This window comes from Lipotes vexillifer, unplaced genomic scaffold, assembly GCF_000442215.2.
Source record: "Lipotes vexillifer unplaced genomic scaffold, Lipotes_vexillifer_v1.1 scaffold1783, whole genome shotgun sequence".
In the NCBI taxonomy this organism is placed as follows: Eukaryota; Metazoa; Chordata; class Mammalia; order Artiodactyla; family Lipotidae; genus Lipotes; species Lipotes vexillifer.
In genome coordinates, this window is record NW_006777435.1 from 563,992 (window position 1) to 584,086 (window position 20,095).

At 56.1% G+C, this 20,095-nt stretch overlaps 1 protein-coding gene across 1 annotated transcript in view; it reads right to left on the reverse strand.

The window, feature by feature from the left end:
* Window positions 1-11,291: 11,291 nt before the first annotated feature.
* The window catches only part of PPM1F (protein phosphatase, Mg2+/Mn2+ dependent 1F), a 15,582-nt gene continuing 6,778 nt past the window's right edge, over window positions 11,292-20,095 (reverse strand). The window contains exons 3-7 of the mRNA XM_007451050.1: window positions 17,670-17,872; window positions 16,957-17,145; window positions 14,803-14,946; window positions 12,763-12,856; window positions 11,292-11,599 (exon numbers count right to left, since the gene is read on the reverse strand). Coding sequence (XP_007451112.1) covers window positions 11,292-11,599; window positions 12,763-12,856; window positions 14,803-14,946; window positions 16,957-17,145; window positions 17,670-17,872 — 938 coding nt within the window. The remainder of the gene's footprint in view (window positions 11,600-12,762; window positions 12,857-14,802; window positions 14,947-16,956; window positions 17,146-17,669; window positions 17,873-20,095) is intronic.

Here is a 20,095-nt window from a genome sequence, read left to right on the forward strand (position 1 = left end):
CTGTCTTGATTACTGCAACTATACAGTAAGTCTTAAATCAGGTTCTGTGAGTCCTCCAACTTTATTCATATTTTTCTAAATTGTTTGAATGGTTTTAGTTCCTTTGACTTCCCATGTAAATTTTACAGTCAGCTTGTCTATATCTATTTAAAAAATTCGGCCACTGGAATTTTTATTGTAATAACATTGAAGTTGTAGATCAGTTTGGGGAGAATTGGCATCTTTACTATTTTGACTGTTCCAAACCATGAGCATAGCCTGTCTATGTATTTAGATCTTCTCTGATTTATTTCATCAGAATTTTGTAGTTTTCAGCATAGAGTTCCTGTTCATATTTTGTTAGATTTATAGCAAGTATTTCATGTGTTTTGGAGCTATTGTAAATGGTAGTGGGTTTTTTTTTTGTTTTTTTTTGCGGTACACGGGCCTCTCACTGTTGTGGCCTCTCCCGTTGTGAAGCACAGGCTCTGGACATGCAGGCTCAGCAGCCACGGCTCACGGGCCCAGCCACTCTGTGGCATGTGGGATCCTCCTGGACCAGGGCATGAACCCGTGTCCCCTGCATCGGCAGGTGGACTCTCAACCACTGCGCCACCAGGGAAGCCCAGTAGTTTTTTAAATTTTTATTTTTACTTAAAAAAAAGTTTTGCTCTTACCTGTTGTTTTTGTTTTGTTTTTGTTCATTTGTTTTTGCCACACCGCTCGCTCGTCATGCAGGATCTTAGTTCCTGGACCAGGGATGGAACCTGCACCCCGTGCAGTGGAAGTGCAGAGTCTTAACCACTGGACTGCCCGGGAAGTCCCTAGATGGTAGTTTTTAAAAGAAGTTTCTGTTTCCAGAATCAGTAGAAACGTATTGATTTTCCTGTATTGAACTTGTATCCTGCAACCTTGCTAAACTAACTGGTTAGTTTTAAAAGGTTTTTAGGAGGATAGATTTTGGGGAACTTTCTACACAGACAATCACATCATCTGCAAAGAGAAACAGTTTCTTTCTTTCTTTCTGATCCGTATTCTTTTTACGTCTTTTTCTTGCCTTATTGCACAGCTAGGAATTCCATTAGTTGGCTTTGTACTGTAAGGAAGAGCTTTTCTTTTTCCTTTTCAAAATGGACTCATGGATTCCTGTGTAATTTAGTTATTTTATTTTATTTTGATTTCCAGTTGCCCCAGATTTGGTCCGTAGGAGCTCCTCCAGTTGACCCCTATATCCTGTGACATGTCACCATCATTCTTTGAACTTTGTTACTTTCCAGGCGGCCCAGCCCTGGAATCAGCCATTTCATCAAGGAGCCGTAATTCTTTTTGGTGTAGGATGGTGTTTAGAAACCAAGATCTGGGTGTCTGGTGTGCTTGTTGCTAATGGGATGACATTGCTTCTAGGTGCTCTCAGTGGAGAGGGCTAGGGAAAAAAAATATATGCACGTGTGTGTGTGTGTGTGTGTGTGTGTGTGTGTGTAAATATATACATATACATATAAATATGTACATAAACATATATATTTCACACTGACATCTCCAATTGCTCAGGGCTCTTTCCAGCCTCCCCCCTTTCCATATTTGCAATTCTCTTCTCAACAGTGAGAAAAACCTGGCATCCATACATTTGCTCAATCCCCTTGCACATAACTGATTTTTCCGGCTACGCCAGTTGCCTCCTTGGCTTCCAGCCATGCTGCCACCTCCAAGGGGAGGAAAGGCAGGAGAGGAAAATGGAGCAGGAGGGTCTTGAACACTTTGCAATCCAGCCCTCCACTCCCTCCCCACTGCCTGCCCTGCTTCTCTGTGGCAAGTAGCCCTCCCAACTATCCCTGCCTCAGCCTCTTCCTCAGCCCCTTCACTCCTGGCTTCCAAAACGGTTTCTTTCGTTTCAATTTTATGAATTTGTGTGTGTGTGTGTGTGTGTGTGTGTGTGTGTGGTACGCGGGCCTCTCACTGTTGTGGCCTCTCCTGTCGCGGAGCATAGTCTCCGGACGTGCAGGCTCAGCAGCCATGGCTCACGGGCCCAGCCGCTCCGCCGCATGTGGGATCTTCCCAGACCGGGGCATGAACCCGTGTCCCCTGCATCGGCAGGCGGACTCTCAACCACTGCCGCACCAGGGAAGTCCATGAACTTTTTAAATTATAAAAATATTTCAGACTTCCCTGGCCATCTAGTGGTTAAGACTCCGTGCTCCACTGCAAGGGGCATGGGTTTGATCCATGGTCCAGGTAACTAAGATGCCACATGCCCCGCAGGTGGAAAAAATAAAAATAAAAATTCATGCTCATTTTTGCAAGTTCAAACCATGCAAAGCCTGTAAAACAAGGCATGAGGGCCAGAGCAGAGAAGCCCCTCCACTCCACCTCCAAGAGGTCCCTGCCCTTCTTTCCTGTGCTTTTAAGAACATACTTGCATATTTACATAATTAAAAATGTTAAATAAATAAACATTCGAATGGGATAGTTTTGTATATTTTCATTGCTTTTTTCCTAATAAATCTACCACAATCTTCTAACCAGACACGTCGGAATCCATTATAAAAATGTACCATAACAGCCTTTTACCTCCAGATCCCGTTTTCAAGGGTGACTCATGTGTGATGATGCCCTTCCCAGCCACCGGCTGCCTCAAAACCCCGCGTTGCATCCGCTGGCAGCTTTGGACCGGGCTTGGCAAGGGGAGGCTGGCAGGAGCCTGGAGGGGGAAGAAGAGGGTTTATTCGCTGGCTCCCTGCGTGCAGAGCGGAGCTCAGATTCCCCTGCCGCGGGAGCCTCCATGCACACGCGGGGCAAACACTTGTGTCCCTTGGCCAGTGGGCGAAGCGGTCACGCCCCCTTCCAGGCAGCACCGCCCACCGCGGAGGGCTGTTCCCAGCGCGAATGCAGTTGCAGAGACCATAGGGGGCTTGTCATTGCCGAAGGACACGAGACAAACCCCAGTGCGGCATCCCAGGCCCCTGGCCCTCACCCACCACCCCAGGCCCCACGTGCTCCACCTTTGCCACCTGTGTTTGACCTTCTAAAAGTTCTTGAGACCTGAGACTTCAGCACAGCACGTTTAGGACTAATTGCCGGCGCACACAGTTCTGGTTTCTAACAGGCTGACTGTTCTCACCCAGCCCCGCGGGCAGCCAGGCAGCTCTCTGTCCCGTAGGGTCCCAGCCACAGCCCGTGCGACCAGAGGTGGGAAGCTCAGTTCTGACTCTGGAAGAAGGCGGCCTGGGCTTTGCCTCATGCCAGCTGCAGCCCTAAGCCTCGGGCTCCTCCTCTGCTCAGGGGTCAAGTGACCTTCAGGGCCGCAGTGTAACTGAGTGAGCCGCGCCTCTCCAGCCCAGGGTCTGGCACACAGTAGGTGCACAGTAAGTACTGACTCTCTCCAACTCCTGGAGGGTTCACCCAGGTTCCCTTGTGGCTGGCTCTCTGGGCCCAGAGGTGGTCCCTCAGCACGGCCAGGGTCTAACCACCGTGGCACCCTGGGCCACTGGCCTTTTGACTGTCACTGTCCACCTGCTCGTGTGGCCGTCTTGGAGCTCTGTCCATAGCCCTGCTGCCTGGCACCTCCCCCGGTAGGCCTTCCCTCCCACCTTCCATGACTCCCCCAAGCATGCTGCCTGGGTTACCCAGAGTCTGGCCTGAGCCTTTTTATTTTGTATCCAGGTGTAATTTACATACAGCGAACTGTCCCGATCTTAAGTACATGGTTTATTGAATTTGGACAAAAGTGTTCATCTGTGTCACCAAGACCCAAATAAAAATGGAGACTATTTCCATCACCTAGAACCTCTCTTGGGGCCCCTTTCCGGCCAATCTTCCACCTAGAGGCAACCCGCCGTTTTGGCTTCTAGGACCACAGATTAGCACTGCCCAATCTTGGAATCCCCAGTGGACTGCCCCAGGCTTCTCTGCAGTGGGGCCTGGTGCTCTCTGAGTATCGTGGCCCTTTGAGGGCTGGTAGGAGGAGGCCGAGGAGCTACCAGGGCATCAGAGGCACAGATGCATAGGCCCTGTTGAGAGGGGGCTGCTGAAGACATAGTGTCTAAACCACAAGAAAACACAGGGGCAGCAAACTCTTCCTCCCCGGGCTGGCCGCAGGCTTACTCTTCCTTCTACCCTGAATGCTGTTCCTCCCTTTTCTCTTTGCATGTGGTTAAGCGCTTCTACCATGGCCCCTACCCCTTGCTCTGACCCACGTGTGAGTTTGTGTGTCTGTCTCAGGTCTTAGCCACAGGCTCAGTGCCAATTACATGGCCTAGCAGCCTCCAGGCGCACTCAGAATGTCACTGGCCACCAGGCCCTTGTTCCCGAGCTCACGACTCTCCCACTGCCCCGTCTCCAGAGCTCCCTGAGCCTGCCTCCTCGGATGGGGCGGTGTCGCCAAATAGCCAGGCCTCCTGGCATTCGCCCACCTGCTTGGTCCTCGGGCCCCTGCCCACAGCAGAGCCTGCCCAGGCGGGGCCTCCGTCCCGCTCTCCACCTCAAGTCTAGACCAGCGAGCAATTGTGAAGGAATGAACCGTTTCTGTCTCTTTAAATAGCGTTAAAGCTCCCCCCGCCACCGCTTTGATTTTAAAAGTAAAACATACTTATCAAACATTTGGAAAATATTACATAAATAGTAATATAAAAGCCAAAATAGAAATCTGACTACCTAGAGGTAGGTAATCACGATTGCAATCATAGTGTGATTCCTTTCAGCCTTTCCTCTGTGTGGAGACTGGATATGTCTCCTTGTACATTTGTCTATTTATGTAGGTGATCAGATACATGCTTTCAATACTTTGTATTTTGCTTTTGTCATTTAACATCACCTAAGTTTTTGCCCTAATCTTTACATTTTTCTAATTATTTAGATTTCCTTTTTGCCCCCCTATTTCATCTTAATAAAATTATTTGGGAACAGCATTTTCAAACGCTAAGATTCCACTCTGTGAATGACTACAACTGGTGGAGCTCTAGGCTGTGTTCCTTATCTGGCTACAGAGGACCCTGGTCACCCACTAGTCACTGTCCACGCCTCCCATGCACAGTGATCAGACATCCTGGTGTTTGCTGTTGTCCCAGCTGTCAAGACGGCCCCCCAGCTTGCTCTCAGCAGCGTCCCCATGTGGACAATAGGTCCAATGGACCTCCTTCAGGGGGCTAGGAGGCACCTGGAGATGAGGGTGGGCAGAGGCCACTCTCAGGTTCTGGGGACCAGTGTGGAGGATGGTGACACAATCCCTGAACCGAGGTGGAGCTGGGGGGAAGGGCAGTGGGTTTCGGAAATGTTGGGTCAGAAGTGTCCACATGACACTCCTGGTATATGGGCACTAGGACACTCGTTGAGAATGTGCACAGCAGCTCCGTTTCTGCAAAAAGCCAGAAACTCACACCACATGGATGAATCTGAGAAACAGGACGCTGAGTGACAAGGCATGGAGAAGAATGCAGCCAGCACAGTCCCATTTTCAGAAAAGACAAGCAAGATGAACTAATGTGTCGGGAGATGCACGATGTAACTGTGCATGTGATTATCATCAGTTACATCCAATCTATGACATCGCTTCTTGGTGTTTATGTCAAACACTTGATGGAAGAACTGCCCAAGCTGGGACAGGCAGTCATGACAAGGGATTGTTCCCGGCGAGGCCACCCAGGCTGGACGGGAGAGGCAGCTGCTGAGAACCAGCTTCATCCGTGAGGCCTGAATTCACGCAGAACATGACGACACCAACAGGCCTTAAATGGACCAAGTTGCTGCCCATTTTTGCCAATGAAATATGTACATGCAGTTCAGGCTCAAATTTATGGCTCTTTTATTTTAATGTATTTATTTTTGGCTACGTTGGATCTACGTTGCTGTGCGCGGGCTTTCTCTAGTTGTGGCAAGCTGGGCTACTCTTTGTTGCAGTGCATGGGCTTCTCATTGCAGTGGTTTCTCTTGTTGCAGAGCACGGGATATTGGCGCATGGGCTTCAGTAGTTGCGGCCCGTGGGCTCAGTATTGTGGCTTGCAGGCTCGAGAGCGCAGGCTCAGTAGCTGTGGCGCATGGGCTTAGTTGCTCCGTGGCATGTGGGATCTTCCTCGCCACCAGGGAAGCCCCTATGGCTCTTATATTTAATCTTTTTCATCTTCAGCAACTTTATATTGTTTCTTTCTAGGCAAAAAGGTGCCTTTCACTTCTAGAGGCCTTTTTTGGGTTTTGTTTCTAAACACTTAACTTGGCTATTTTTGTTCCACACCCAAAGTCAAATCTTGTTTTTCCTCTTCTCTCTTTTCCAAGTTTTGTCACGTAGTCATATTACTTTTATAATTTAAGAAAGGAGGGGGAGGGGAGGGGGAGAAAAGGGAGGAGGAGGAGGTGGTCTCCCCAGCCACAGCCATAAGAAGTGGTGGAGACAGTGGTCTGAGGAGGGGCCTCCCTGGGCTCGGGCCTGGTACCTGGGGGTACCCTCTGCTGGGGCTGGAGTGGTCCCCAGGCTGCTCTGAGGAGGCTGCACACACCCCTTGGCCTTGGGCGCCCAGATGTCCAGGCTCAAGTCCCCAGAAGCAGACCCAGGATGAAGTGCAGCTTCCTGGGTGGGGCCGGCGGAGGGTCTTGTCCTTGACTGGTCCAGAACCAGGGCGGGCAGCTAGGATCCCCGGGACACTCTGAAGGGAACTGGGGGGCCGCCTAGTCATCAGCCCTCCCAGCTGGCTTCCTGCCTGTCTCCTCGGCTCTGCTGGCTGTCGGTGGCTCCCCCAGGCTAGAACGCCCGCCTGGTGGGCATGAGACCCAGTCCCCTCCCACCCCCAGCCCCACCAAGGCATACCCTGTGCCCTCGGCTGTCTGCGCTGGACTTGGCCTCTGGGTGCAGGTCTGTCCCCTGCTGCTGCCCCCACTCCCAGCTGCCATCATGCTGGCCTGGTCCTGGTCCAGGTCCAGCAGGTGAATAAGGCCCCGCTGCCCCAGGGGCCACTCAGCCCCACCCACAGGCTCCAAGCTGTGTGACTGTGAGTGTGGGGGGTGCCACTATCTGCCTGCAGCATAGATTCAGACACGTGGGCAGCTCATTAGGGAACAATCAAGACAGCATACACTTAAGAATGAGGTCCTGTCAGGCAGATTCTACTGGGAGCTTTGGAGGAGGCAGAGGGGGCAGGCAGGGGGAGAGAGACGGGTGAGTAGGTGGGGCTGGGGGGGCCCAGGGCCTGGTTGGGAGCCCCAGCCTCCCGTGGTGGCAGGCTGGAGCTAGATAAAGCTGCCTCCCTTGCTGTGTGGCCGGAGGGTGAGACCACTGCTCCAAGCCACCTGGAGCCAGAGGGGCACTGAAAGCCCTCAGGCGTGATTTGGGAGCAACATACAAGGCCCACGGTAGGCGAAAGGGGGCACGCAGGAGCAGGCGAGCGAGCAGGGGACAAAGCCTCAGCACGGGGGCAGGGTTGGAGGTGGCAGTGTCAAAGCCATCCTGGCTGGCTGGCCCAACTCCCCTGAAAGCACCAGCACCACCTCCTGCCCCTGTCTTGGGGAGTTCAGGGAGCATTTCGGAGCCGTGGCTCAGCAGTCCCCGCGTGCAGGCATTTTTGATGTTTCCCACATTCCCTTGAGATCTGAGCTTGGCCAGAGAACATGGGACCTCCTGTCTGAGTGTGATGGGGGAGGGTCTCCATCCTCAGAGTCCCTGGGCCACTGAGGACTCCTGCAGGCTCCCCAGGGGCCAGACCCCCCACCACTTTTCTAAAAAAAAGTATTTATTTTTGGCTGCGTCAGGTCTTAGTTGCAGCACGCGGGCTTCTCTCTAGTTGTGGTACGCAGGCTCTAGAGTGAGTAGGCTTAGTTGCCCCACAGCATGTGGGGTCTTATTTTCCCAACCAGGGATTGAACCCACGTCCCCTGCGTTGGAAGGCGGATTCTTAACCACTGGACCACCAGGGAAGTCCCCTGACCCCCCTCTTTTCACCCCTAGAAGAGGCTCGCAGTGAACAGCTTTCCTGCTGCTAGTGCTGGCGGGCTCCCAGGGACGGGAACCAGGCTGGCTGGTGGGCTAGAGGGGCTGCAGGCCAGCAGCACTCTCCCGAATCACCTGCTCACTTTGCAAGATTGGTAGATGATCCCCCAGCAGCTTCCAAACACACGCTGGTCGCCAGGGACCAGGAGCGAGGAGGCCAGAGAAGGCAAGACTCGGGACTCGGGGGAGGGGTTCAGAGCTTGTCGTTTATTGACATGAGCACAGAGGCCCCTGGGACTTGTCCCTTGGATGGGGAAACAGCCACCCTGTCTGGCAATAAGACCTCCTCGCACAGAACACCACTTCCAGGAAGCGCACCAAGATGTGCATGGCTAAACCCTCGGCAAGGCCGCAGGTGCATTTGGCAAAGCTGTGGAGCCTCGGGGAAGTGCAGGCCTCCGGGGCGGCCCGCTTGGGGCTGCAGCCAGAATCAAACCCAAGAGCTCATTCTGCAAAGGCCCACTTGGTCTCCATTTGGCTCGGGTCGGGCCCAGGCCCAGAAGCAGTGCAGCTATACCCCCACCCTCTGAATACTGCAGATGTGGCCAGGACACCTGAGTCCACGGTGGAACTCTAGCTGCAGGGAAGGGACAATCGGGGGCCGCGTGATGGCCCAAGGAGGACAGGGGTCACTAGAAGGTGACCCAGGACCCCAGACAGCCAGCCTGTGCTTCTCCTGTGAGGCCTTCCCCCCGTTGCTTTTCCCCCTGAAACACACCATTTCCTAATCCTGGATGCTGAGGATGGGCTGGGTCAGGGAGGCCGTGTTTCCCCCTGGGATTTCGGCACTGGCAGTGGCCCCTCTCCTGGGCCTCCCCAACCCCTGCTGCCTGGGAGCTGCCCCACCTGTGAAAGCAGGGCTCAAGAGCTCTGGCTTTTGTTTTCCATATAAGGAAGGTGCTGGCATCAGTAGCTTGATTCTTCCGCAGCCCACTTACTGTTAAGAATAGATACTAATACTTAATGACCCCCCCCTGCTGGCGGGAGGAGGGGCCCTTAGCCCTGGCAGCATCGCCTCAAGACGCCCTGGTTTGCCCAGCACCTCCAGAATTACAGTGGCGGCTGCACAGACTCAGTGCAACAGACTCAGTACAGAGGGGGCACTGAGGCCCAGGGACGCACAAAGATAATGACCGAGTGACAAAGCTGGGGCTTGAGGAGGCGACAGAGGTTTCCAAACCAGTGTCCCTGGCTAGTGGCCCTCTTGGGACTGTGACCTGAAGAGGAAGTGGGCCAGGACTCGCAGAGGCTGAAGGTGCCCAGTCCAGAGGGGAGGATGGCTCAGTGCCCAGGTGTTGCACGAGGCAGGGCTCCCTCGGGCCCCCACCCAACCTGAGGGCTGGCTGATCCCTGTCCTGGGAGGGGCCGTCGAAGGGGCCTCTGGCTCCCAGAAGGCGGGGCCTTCAGGTTAGACAGAGCAACACCTGCTCACTGGGCCACCAAAGCTGCTCTCTGAACTGTGACCATGCTAAAGTTGCTTTCTACCAGGAGCCCCTGAGCACGTGGTCTCAGCCGCTTCATCCCTGCTGGGACAGGAGGTGGGCGGGGTGGGGGAGTGGGGAAACGCTTAGCCTGCAGGTGGCGTCCCCTGCTTCCTGGGGATTGGCCTTAGGAGGGGCTCTCACCGCCCTCCCTTCCCTGGGTGAAGGGGGCAGAGTCTCCCTCAGTGCAGCCGGGATCAGGGTGCTCCCTGCATAGCCTTTCCTGGGCCCTCCTACTGCAGGTGGACTCTGACCACCTCCATGGGACCCCGCAGCCTCAGGGACACCAAGCCCCCTCAGTGACATCCTCTAAAGCCACAGCTAAGCCACCCACTGCCCTTCCCAGACTTGCCAGCCTCTGCCTGTGGCAGCCTGCCCACCACAGGGAGCCCAGGTACTCCCACCAAGTACCCCTCTCCCTGGGCCCTGACCTCTGCCTGGAGCCCCTGCCCGGCCCTGCGCTTCCACCCCTATACCCACTGAATGGGAGCCAACAGGCAGGTGGGCTGCGGGCAAAGCAAGGCAGCAGAGGCCGCCACCCACAGACAGAGAAGGACAGACTCCCAGTGGCATCCCCCCTGCCTCCAAACACAGCCAGATACCCTCAGGCTGCCTCGGCCTTGCAGAGCCCCTTGGGTGTGTTTCCTGTTGAAACCAATTTAACTACCAACACACAAGACCTCTGGAACATTCCAAACAGCAGCAAGGACCCGCCCACTGGCGGAGCTCAGTCCCTCAGCCTGGGGTCCAGTCAGAGACGTGAGGCAGGGCCACAGTCACCCCGACTCTGGAGCCCCAAGGCCTAGCCCACGTTCTCATCGGCGCATCACAAAAGCAGAAAGAACTCTTCCGGGAAGAATTCTGGCCAAAATTATACGATTCTGACAAAACAAATCCTGCTTTTGAAAAAACTGAAACGTGCTATCGGAACCCATCACAGGCCCGGCACTTCCAGCCTTGCCTAAAGCTGTTTAAGGCACTTGAATGGCTTATTTACACCGCCTGGAAAAGTGTGTTTCAATCCTGATTTAGAGGAAAAAATCCAGTAATACTGCAAAAGAAGTTTCTCAAAAAAAAAGCAATTCTTAAGTTTTCTAAGGAATAAAATAAGTGCTGAGCTCTGCTTAAGTTATATGACACAATGGGTCCTATTGGCACTGACAGAACAAGGACAAAACCTGAAATACTGCTTCTGAATTAGACTTTTCCCTGGAAAAAAAAAAACACAAGACACACGTGTCTTTGTCTGAGTGTTCCCTCCCTGGTGCACGAGGGGTGAGCGGGAACCAGGGAGGTCACTGGTGGGCACTGCAGATCAGACCCCTGGCGCCCCCACTTCCCCATGAGGCCACCCTCCCCACTTGGGAAGCCACTTGGCTCGGCCAGGACCTGCTGGGCACCAGGACCAGACAGGAACACTGGTCCATACAAGCCCTCCCAGTGACGGGCAGTGAGGGGTGGATGGGAAAACTTTGCTGGACACCCAGGCACTGGAAAATGTCTGCGGCTCCTGGTTCTGCCCAAAGGTCCCCCACACAGAGTCCTGCTACCCTGCGAGCATGCCCAGTGTCTTTGGTTTGGCTGTGGCTGCTGCCTGTAGCCTCTGGTCCCACCCCTGCCCAATGGGGCCCAGAGCCTGTCCACTTCCTGGGCCCCTTCTCCTCCGTGAGGTCTCCTTCCTTTGGACATCCTGCCATCCCACTGTCACCCCGTCTGCTGTGAGCAGGCGATGCCCCTGGCAGCCACCAGGATGGGGTGACGCAAGCAGGGCCGGAGGCCGTGAGTTGCGTCACCTGCCCACCTCCTGCCGTGTCCTAAGGCATCCGCGGGGGAGGATCACGGGGGCGGGGGGCCCGGACCTCCTAGCTTCTCAGCACACCATCGGTCTCTGGCTCCAGCAGGTCTCGGGGGTCCCGGAGGAAGACCACCATGACCGTGATGTTGTCGTGGGAGCCCCGCTCCCGGGCGGCAGCCACCAGCTCCTCAGCCATGCGCAGCCCGCTGCCCTGCTGCCCGACCAGGTGGCTCTGCACGAGGCCGGCCACCTCCTGGTGGGGGACCACGTCGAAGAAGCCATCGCAGGCCAGCAGCAGGTAGTCCTCGGAGCCCGTCAGCGCCCGCGAGGCCGTGTCCGCCTCCCCAGACACATAGGGCTTCTGGAAGACGTCCCCTGGGCGCGGGAGAGAATCGTGAGGGCCATGCCCCTGCAGCTGTCCCCTCCCCAGGCCCCGGCCTGCCTGTGGCCACCCCGCCTCCAACACAGGGTGAAAAGGTAGCTTCGCAGGGTGCCAAGTGCTCCAAAGGAACAGAGCAGGGCGATGCGACAGACTTGCCATGTGTCCCTGCGGGCAGAGTCAGAACCCAGCAGGGCCAAGGGCAGCTGCCTACAAGAGCTGTCTCACTTCAGAGGGGACACAGGCCGAGGATGCTGCCCGGGTGTGGCCCTGGCCCTCTCCAGCCCCTGCGGCTCCCTGCACACCCAACGGGCACCTCAGCCGAGTCGGGATGCTGGCTCTGCCTCCCATGCACCCTCTCCCATCCCCCTATTGCAGGAGAGAACAGGGCACAGCCTCCGCCAGATCCTGCCCTGGGCTTCTCTCCTGCTCAGGCCTCCCCTGAGGGCTTCCCGCTGGTCCTCCTCCCCTGCTGTGGCCCCGACTTCACTTCTCCCCAGGGCACGAGCCAGACATGTTGCTCCCTGACACGGAGCTGCCCAGTGGTCCCCTCTCCAGTCCCAGTCCCCTTGGAAGGAGCCTGACCCCTCCTGGCCTCCATGTGGGCCACCTCCTGGGGTCCAGCTGTAAGGAAGGCACCATGTGTGTCAAGAAGCACAGAACATTTCAGGAGGCTTGGAGGGGCCAGGGCCAAATCTCAGGTTGTGGTGGGGGAGCAGGCAGGGACCGATTTCTCAGCCCTGGAGGGAGGTCTGAGCCCCAGACCAAGGCCTGGCAGCCACAGGAGAAGATAGGGTGAGGGAGGGGTGCCGTTTTTCTCACTTTTTTTTTAAGGTAGAAAAAAGAATCATCAGCGTGAAAGGTGGGTAGGGGAGGGTGAGCCTCATTTATAGACTGTCTATTAAAAATTACCTTTAGCACATACAGTAACTGCCAAGGGTTTCCTCCTAGATCTTTCTGAGAAACTGTTTTAATGAATATAACAAGCTGCAATTATCTGTGCAGGATACAAGTTTCCAAGGTGGCTACACCTGTGCTCTGGATTCACCAGAGCCCTTTTGCAATCTGACTGATGAGCAGGTGAGGCTGCATTCCCAGACCACCCGGTGAGCACATTCCCAGGCCCTGGGGCCCCCTCCCACCCCCCTCACCTCCTTACCGATGGCTCTGGAGACGGCCAGGGTCCCATTGACCCTCCAGCAGTCCATGTGGGACACGAAGCCACCCAGTGCCTCGATGCGGTCCTTCTCGTCCTGCGGAGACAGCCAGGGTGGGCCGGGTAGGCCGCGTGTGCCAATGGCGTGCCCGCGCTGCCCAAGGGGAGACCAGCTGGTTCCAAGGCAGCACTGGGAGCCACGGCTTTGATCAACGCCCAAGGGAAGGCTTAGTGAGGCAGTGAGAGATGATGAACAGCCTAAATCATCCCAAAGATGCAGGAACGGCTAAGCAGGTGATGGTGCCAACAAAGACGGACGGCCAGTCCCCGAGCAGCCTTTCGGGGTCCAGGAAATGCTCACGGCAGCAGAAAGAGCCAGAGCCCTGGGGTCCAGGTGGGGATGCTGTGCCTCCCTCAATGGACCAAGCATGTGTACCTGCGGCCACTCTGCAGAGCTAGATGAAACCTGAACCAGGCCCTGGACGAGCCCTGTGCCCCTGCGTTCTTGTCCTTTTCACCCCACCCCTACCCCCATCCAGGCGCTGTTTGGCTCCACAAAGGACGACGGTGCTCCAGGCGTTAAGAGGACAGCACAGAGGCCTGGTCTAGCCATGAGTCCTAAAAACCGTTTCGGTCCTATAAACTCCCCTGAAGGAGAGGTTTCCCAGACGTGAGCCTGCTGCCTGAAGGGTGGTAACACAGTGCCTGTGCTGGAGCAAAACCCCATTGCCCCATGCCCTCCCCTGTGGCTCCCACCTCTGTTACCTCACCTGGTACAAGGCTGGGGCATCCTGGGGCTCGGGGCACCCCTATCTTCACCTCTTGTCTCCTGGGATACCCACCGCCTCGGCTGCCCTCTCACCTCATCCTTCCCACCTGCCCGAAACAGCTTCCCCAAGGGCAAGCCCAGAGCTGGTGGCCGGTGGGTGGGTTCCCAGCGGCTTGGCTCACCAAGGCTCCCTGCCCACTGCTTCCTCTCACCGGCCCCACCTCCTGCCCACTCGCCCAGGGCTGAGGGGCTGAGGGGCTGACCTGTGTGCGCCCAGGCAGGTGGCCGTTCCTCCTATGCTCCCTGCCACAAGGCTGCGCTCTCCCGCTTCCCCCCTACCTCTGATGAGACTCGCTCAATCTCCTGCCACACCCTCCCCATTGCAGACCCTGCAGTTCCACGCGTGGCCCCCGGGCCCATATCCCCAGCCCCTCCAGTCTTCACGGGGTGTCCCACCAGCCCCCACACTCCCAGGGAACATCCCACCCCGAGCTCCCCGGCCCTCAGACCCCGGCCCTCATCACCCTCTCAGAGGCCCAAGGCCTCTCTGGCTCCCCATCCCAAAGCCTGGCCGCCCTCTTCTCTGTCCCTCCTGACTTGACAGGCAGGTCCTCCCTACAGCTGGCTGACGACTACAGTGGCATCTTTGTGACCCAGGTCTCAGCTTGCCCTCCGCTGGTCCGATCATTCCAGAAGCCACCAGATTGCTTACAAAGTGCCTCTTGCCCCAGGAGCAGAAGCCGTGAGTGCCTCAGTGGCCGGTCCTGGCTTAACCTGCTCTCTCCTGGACCCCAGGTCTGCCCTGCCGGGCCCACACCTGCCTTGGGATCCGGCTCTGCCTCCTTCCCTCTCATTTCCACATCTCCCAACAGCTTGTCCATGCCCTGCAGCTCTCAGCCCCAAGTCTGGTCCCTTCCAGCTCCGACTCAGCGTCACCTCCTCCCTGAAGCCCTCTTCCCCCACAGCCCAGGTGGCTGACCACTCCCCACCTGTGTGCAGGAGAGGACCCTGCCCATTAACTCCACTTACTGCGCCACCTGCTGGGCAGAGGGACCAGCTCTCCCCCACAGCTCTGGGCTCCATGTTGCTGTGACAGGAAGGGCTCGCGCGGGATTTCTGGCAGCTAAAGCCCCAAGCTTCACGGGACCCCCCGCCGCTCGAGTCAGGCAGGGAGCCCTCCCCTGGAGGAGCACCAGGAGTTTCCGGGGAAGATGGTCCAGGGCCCCTTTACGTCCTAGTCTCCCTGACCACCTGCCTGCCCGGGGGCCCCTTACCTGCCGCTCAGGTCTGTGTGGCTCCATCAGCTTCACCACCTGCCCCTGCTGCACCAGGACCACCTGGGAGTCCCCGAGCCAGGCCACATGCAGAGTGTTCCCAGCGATGAGCGCGCACACCCCTGTAGTGCCGCTCTGCAGCCGCTGCAGGGAGAGGGTGCACGTGGGTGAGGATGGCGAGGCCACCACAGGCACACGCCCCACACTGGCCAGACACCAACCCCGGAGCAGCGCTGAGCAGGAAACAGGAACAGACCGATGCACGCAGGGACCGGGCAGCAGGAAAGGGGCATTTACGTCAAGTCAGCAGAGCAGACTTTGCCATTTCACAGTGTCAGAAAGCAGACAGGTGGGTGTCTGGGGAGCTGGGGGGCGGGGATGACCAAAGATAGAAGAAACTTTGGGGGTGATGAATACCTCTGTTACCATGGTGAGGGGCACACGGGCACAGACATGCCAAAACCTACCAGACGGTACTCTTTGGACAAGTGGAGTCTCTTACGTGTTAATTACGTATTGGCAAAGGTGTTTTTAATAACACAGCCTAAGCTAAACAGCTCTGCCTCAGAGACTCCTTTCTTCACTACAGCAGCAGCCCTGAGCTCCCGGCTGGCGGGGCTCCCACCTCACAGTCTTAGACCTGGAAGGTTTTCTGTTTAGATTCAAATCCAGCCTTGTTGATTCTGGTGAGGTCTGTGCTCAGAGCATCTGATGACAGTGCCTCCTGCCCCCACCACATCTCCTCAGGCTTGTCGACGGGGCCAGGCCTGAGCTCTCTGGGCCTGTTTCTCCATCTCAGAAAGGGACACGATCTTAGTATCCACCCTGCTAGGAGGACCCCCGAGGTTCCAAGGTGAGGTTCACTGGGCAGTAAGGTCACAGAGGGACCGGATGCGTCCTTTCTTCTTTCAGAAACAAACGCCTCATAGCGGTAATTGCCGACACCAGCAGCCTAGGGAGACCTGCCCGGGGGGAGGTGTTTGGGGGGTGGGGAGCCTCAGGTGGACCACGTGTTGCTGCTTCCCGTTATTGCCCTTTGCCGATGGTGCGTTTTTCACAAATTGAAGGTTTGTGGCAACCCTGCCTCGAGCAAGTTTATTGTCACCATTTTTCCAAGAGCATTTGCTCACTTCCTGTCTCTGTGCCACATTTTGGTAACTCCTGCGATATTTCAAACTTTTTCATTATTATTATTCTCTGTCACGGTGATCTGTGATCAGTCATCTTTGATGTTCCTACTGCAAAAAGATCAAAGGCTCAGACGGTGGCTAACATTTTTTAGCAATAAGGTGTTTTTTACGGTACCTGTGTTGTTTTAGACGTAATTTTGCTGCACGCTTATAGATGAGGGTACAATGTAAACATAGCTTTTATCTGCACTGGGAAACCAAAACATTCATGTGACTCGTTTTATCCCAACATGCATGTTACAGAGGTGGTCTGGAACCAAACCCGCAAGATCTGAGGTCTGCCTGTATCGGTGCTGTGTTTTGTTTTCTGTACTTTACGACGTTTAGACAAATCAAGGGCCTTCTGAATCCTGAGGAAAGTACCCCTCCCAGGTCTAATTCTTAAAGAGAGCAAATGTCTCCCCAGGGAGTGTGCCTTTTCTGCACAAGCCAGGTGGTCTGAGCGCATGTCCTCAGCCATGGTCCCTTGCCAGGCCAACATCTCCCTGGCCTGGATGGCTGGGGACCACCCTGTAGCCCGGAGCCTGTCAGGCTTACTCAAACTATCTGGTCCTCAGCTTGTGACGTGCCTGCCTACGGAGGTCACATTGAAGCCTTGGGGCCACGCTTTCCTCTCTCTCGGCCTCCTGGCTGACGCTGGTGCTCCCCATGTGGCCCTGAGTGGGGTGGCGTCTCCTCTTGGGAACCACAAGGCAGATGCCTCTGCATCTGTCATCCCACTGTACCTGATTAGGAGAAAATCCTGGGTGCATTTTAAGACAAGCTGCCCTTCCCCGTGAGGCCCTCACACCCCCTGCTAGAGTGGGGGCAGCCTCACACTGCTTCTATTCAAGCCCCCTTCCAGGCACAAGTGAAAGGACACGACTGCCAGCAGGGTTGAGCAAGGGCCTTCTGCCAGCACCAGCCATTTCGGCTTCCTTCCCTCTGTGAGGCCTGGCTCCTCTGGCCCCACCATGGTTCTCACCTCTCGCCTGGCTTTCCAAAGGAACATCTCATCGGTGCAGCGGAAGGCTGCTCGCAGGGCCCCCGCGGGGTCAGTGGGCAGCTCTGGTCGGTGGGCAGCGACAGCGTGCACATGCACAGATGCGTACCTCGCGGCGTCCACCCCTCCGTGACCATCGAACACGGCAAAGTAAGCACGGTCCACAGAGTCCTAGTGGGGAGCGTGGTGGGGGTCACAGTCCTGCCAGCCCTGGGCCTGACTGAGGCCACAACCTAGCCAGACTCTCTGGTCTGGGGGTGGAGATGGGCACTTCTGGGACAGGGTGTGGCGGGACAGCACGGTTTCCACCACTAGACAGGCTACGTTGGGGGGGTCTGGGAGAGGATGACCCTCGGGAGCCTCAACTTCTGCTCTGGGCCCAGCTGGGGGGAGAATGGGATGAGGGGAGAGGTGCCAGGAGGCTCCCAGTGGGTGGGGAGAGCAGGCTCAGCAAGCAGGGGTCCAGGTGCATGTGGTGCTGGGGCCTCCCGTTCCTTAGCCCCTCAGCCGGGAAAGCCAGGGGCTGGGGGCTGCCCAGGCCTAGGAGCGCTGGGACCTGGCCCCCTGACAGCAGCCGTGGCCATCCCTCCTGTCTCGGCTCCAGCTGGCAGCCCTGCTCGGTACCCAGGGTCCTCCCCCGCCCTTGCAACCTCCCACTTCCCACCCGGCCCTCCCCACCCAGGCAGAGCACTCACCGATAGGCCAAAGAGCAGGTTGAAGGCAGGGAGGCACACGTGCCGGTCCTCCATCCTGCGGCGGGCGTTGCGGATGGCGTGCACGGAGCCCAGCCACTGCCGCTGCGGGACCCGGGCAGCCATGGGCACCTGCTTCTGCCACTGGCTGCACACTTCCCAGAGCCGGTCAAAGAGGCTCCGCGCCAGGCCCGCAGCATCCAGCACTGAGGGGTAGGAAAGGGGGCTGTTAGGGAAGCGCCACCGCAGGCCCTCGGGGGCTCCCCACTCTCCACCCCCTTCCCATGGCCCCTGTAGCCCATTGCTGCCCAGGGCCTCCTGAGCACAGCAGCCTAAGAAACCGTGCAAACAGCCTGTGTCATCAGCATGAGAAGTGTCTGGTTTGGCAACACACACAAGGAGCACCTCCCCACCTCAACATGGCGAGCCCACGACCCTCACGGGAGCCCACCCCAAGGAAAGAGCCGGATACGCAAAGATAATTTAAGAACAAGTACAGAATCATTTATAATTGTGCATTAATTAGAAATAATATACATCCAACAACAAAGTAAATTATGGTCTGTTCTCCCGGCGACGAATTAAGCTGCTATTTTTAACAACTAAACACGTAACTGCCATTCGGCCCAGCAATTGCACCCTGGGGCTCGAATCCCAGAGAAATGGAGACTAGTTCATGTGAGACATGCGCCCGGTGGTCCCAGAAGTGTTATCTGCAACAGCTAAATGCTGGAATCAGCCCAGACATCCTTTAACAGGTGAACGATAAACTCTCAAACATCGCACCCCAAACAGTGCTCACAGGAAGGAAGGAAAGAGCTACTGACGCACAGAGACCTGGGCAAATCTCAGGGAACCACACTCAGTGAAAAAAGCCAATCCCATGTGATTCCATTTATACACATACTTGAAACAACAAGATTATAGAGATGGGTGGCTGTCAGGGGTTAGGGTGGGGAGGGGGTATTACTGGTAGCCATAAAGGTAACATGACATCCTTGTGGGATGAGATTACGTCATGATCCTAGTCGTGATATTTCACTAGTTTTCGAGATGTTACCATTGAGGGAAACAGGATAAAGATGCAGGGGGTCCCTCACTGTTATTTCTCACAACTGCACGCAAGGCTATGGTTACCTGAGTTTAATTTTAAAAAGTTAAAGGGTGAAACAGAAATAGACTTTGCAAGCATATGAGATGCTCATGTCACGACATTTAAAAAAATTGATATTAAGAAAAAATGTGAAAAAAAAAGAAAGAGAGGAGATTACACATATGGTTTGATCATGAGAACGTGAAAAGCCTTCAACCCGCTTGGGCCCAGAAGATAAGAGGCGGGAAAGGCATAAACCTCGTAAGGTCAGCAGTGGGCATCCGCAGGGCTGGGTCCGCGGCTGAGGCTTTTCCTTAAGGACACTTTTTTGTGCTTTTCCCATATTCCACTACAACCAGGAGCTGGTTTTAAAATTCTTCCATAAATGCTTTGCTACTTCTCCCTTCGAGAATGGGGCCTAATCCCCTCCCCTTGAGGGCAGGAAGGAGGACCTCGGCCCACAGACTCCCACAGACTCCCGAGGCCGCTCAAGGGAACTGCTTGCTGGGGCAGGGCGGGGCGGCTGGAGTCTCCACCTGCCCGGCCACACAGAGGTCTCAGTCATACCTCCGCCCTCAGGAGTTGATTCTTTTTTTAAAAAAATTAATTAATTTTTATCTGTGTTGGGTCTTAGTTGCGGCATGCAGGATCTTCTGTTGCGGTGCACAGGCTTCTCTCTAGTTGTGGCGTGTAGGTTTTCTCTCTAGTTGTGGTGCATGGGCTCCAGGGCGTGTGGGCTCTGTAGTTTGTGGCACGCGGGCTCTCTCACTGAGGCGCATCAACTCAGTAGTTGTGGTGCACGGGCTTAGTTGCCCCGTGGCATGTGGGATCTTAGTTCCCCGACCAGGGATCGAACCTGCGTCCCCTACATTGGAAGGCAGATTCTTTACCACTGGACCACCAGGGAAGTCCCAGGGCAGTGATTATTATAACACCTGAGTGATGCCAGTTTTGCAAGAATGGCTTCGACAGACTGATTTGACTGTGTTCTACTCCCATGACAGGGGCGAGCTGTTAAGGGCGGCGGGCCCAGGCCTGCTTGGAGGGCAGGGCCGGCCCCAGGCCTGGCTCTAGGGTGTCAGCTGCGCAGTTCCTTCCCGCCAGCAGGTGGCGCTGACTTCCCGCTGGACGTGGGCGGAGCTGGCGGGGTGCCCCTTTGTGGGCTGCGCGCGGGCTCTACAGAGGACAAAGGCGGTTTGTCACCCGCACAGCCTCAGGGCAGGAATTCAGAGCTGGGCTGGGCTGGGCTGGAACGCAGCAGCCGGGCGGGGAGCCAGAGAACAGGGTGGGGGGCGAGGCCACGTGTCCCCCCCCCCCCCCCCCCCCCCCCCCCCCG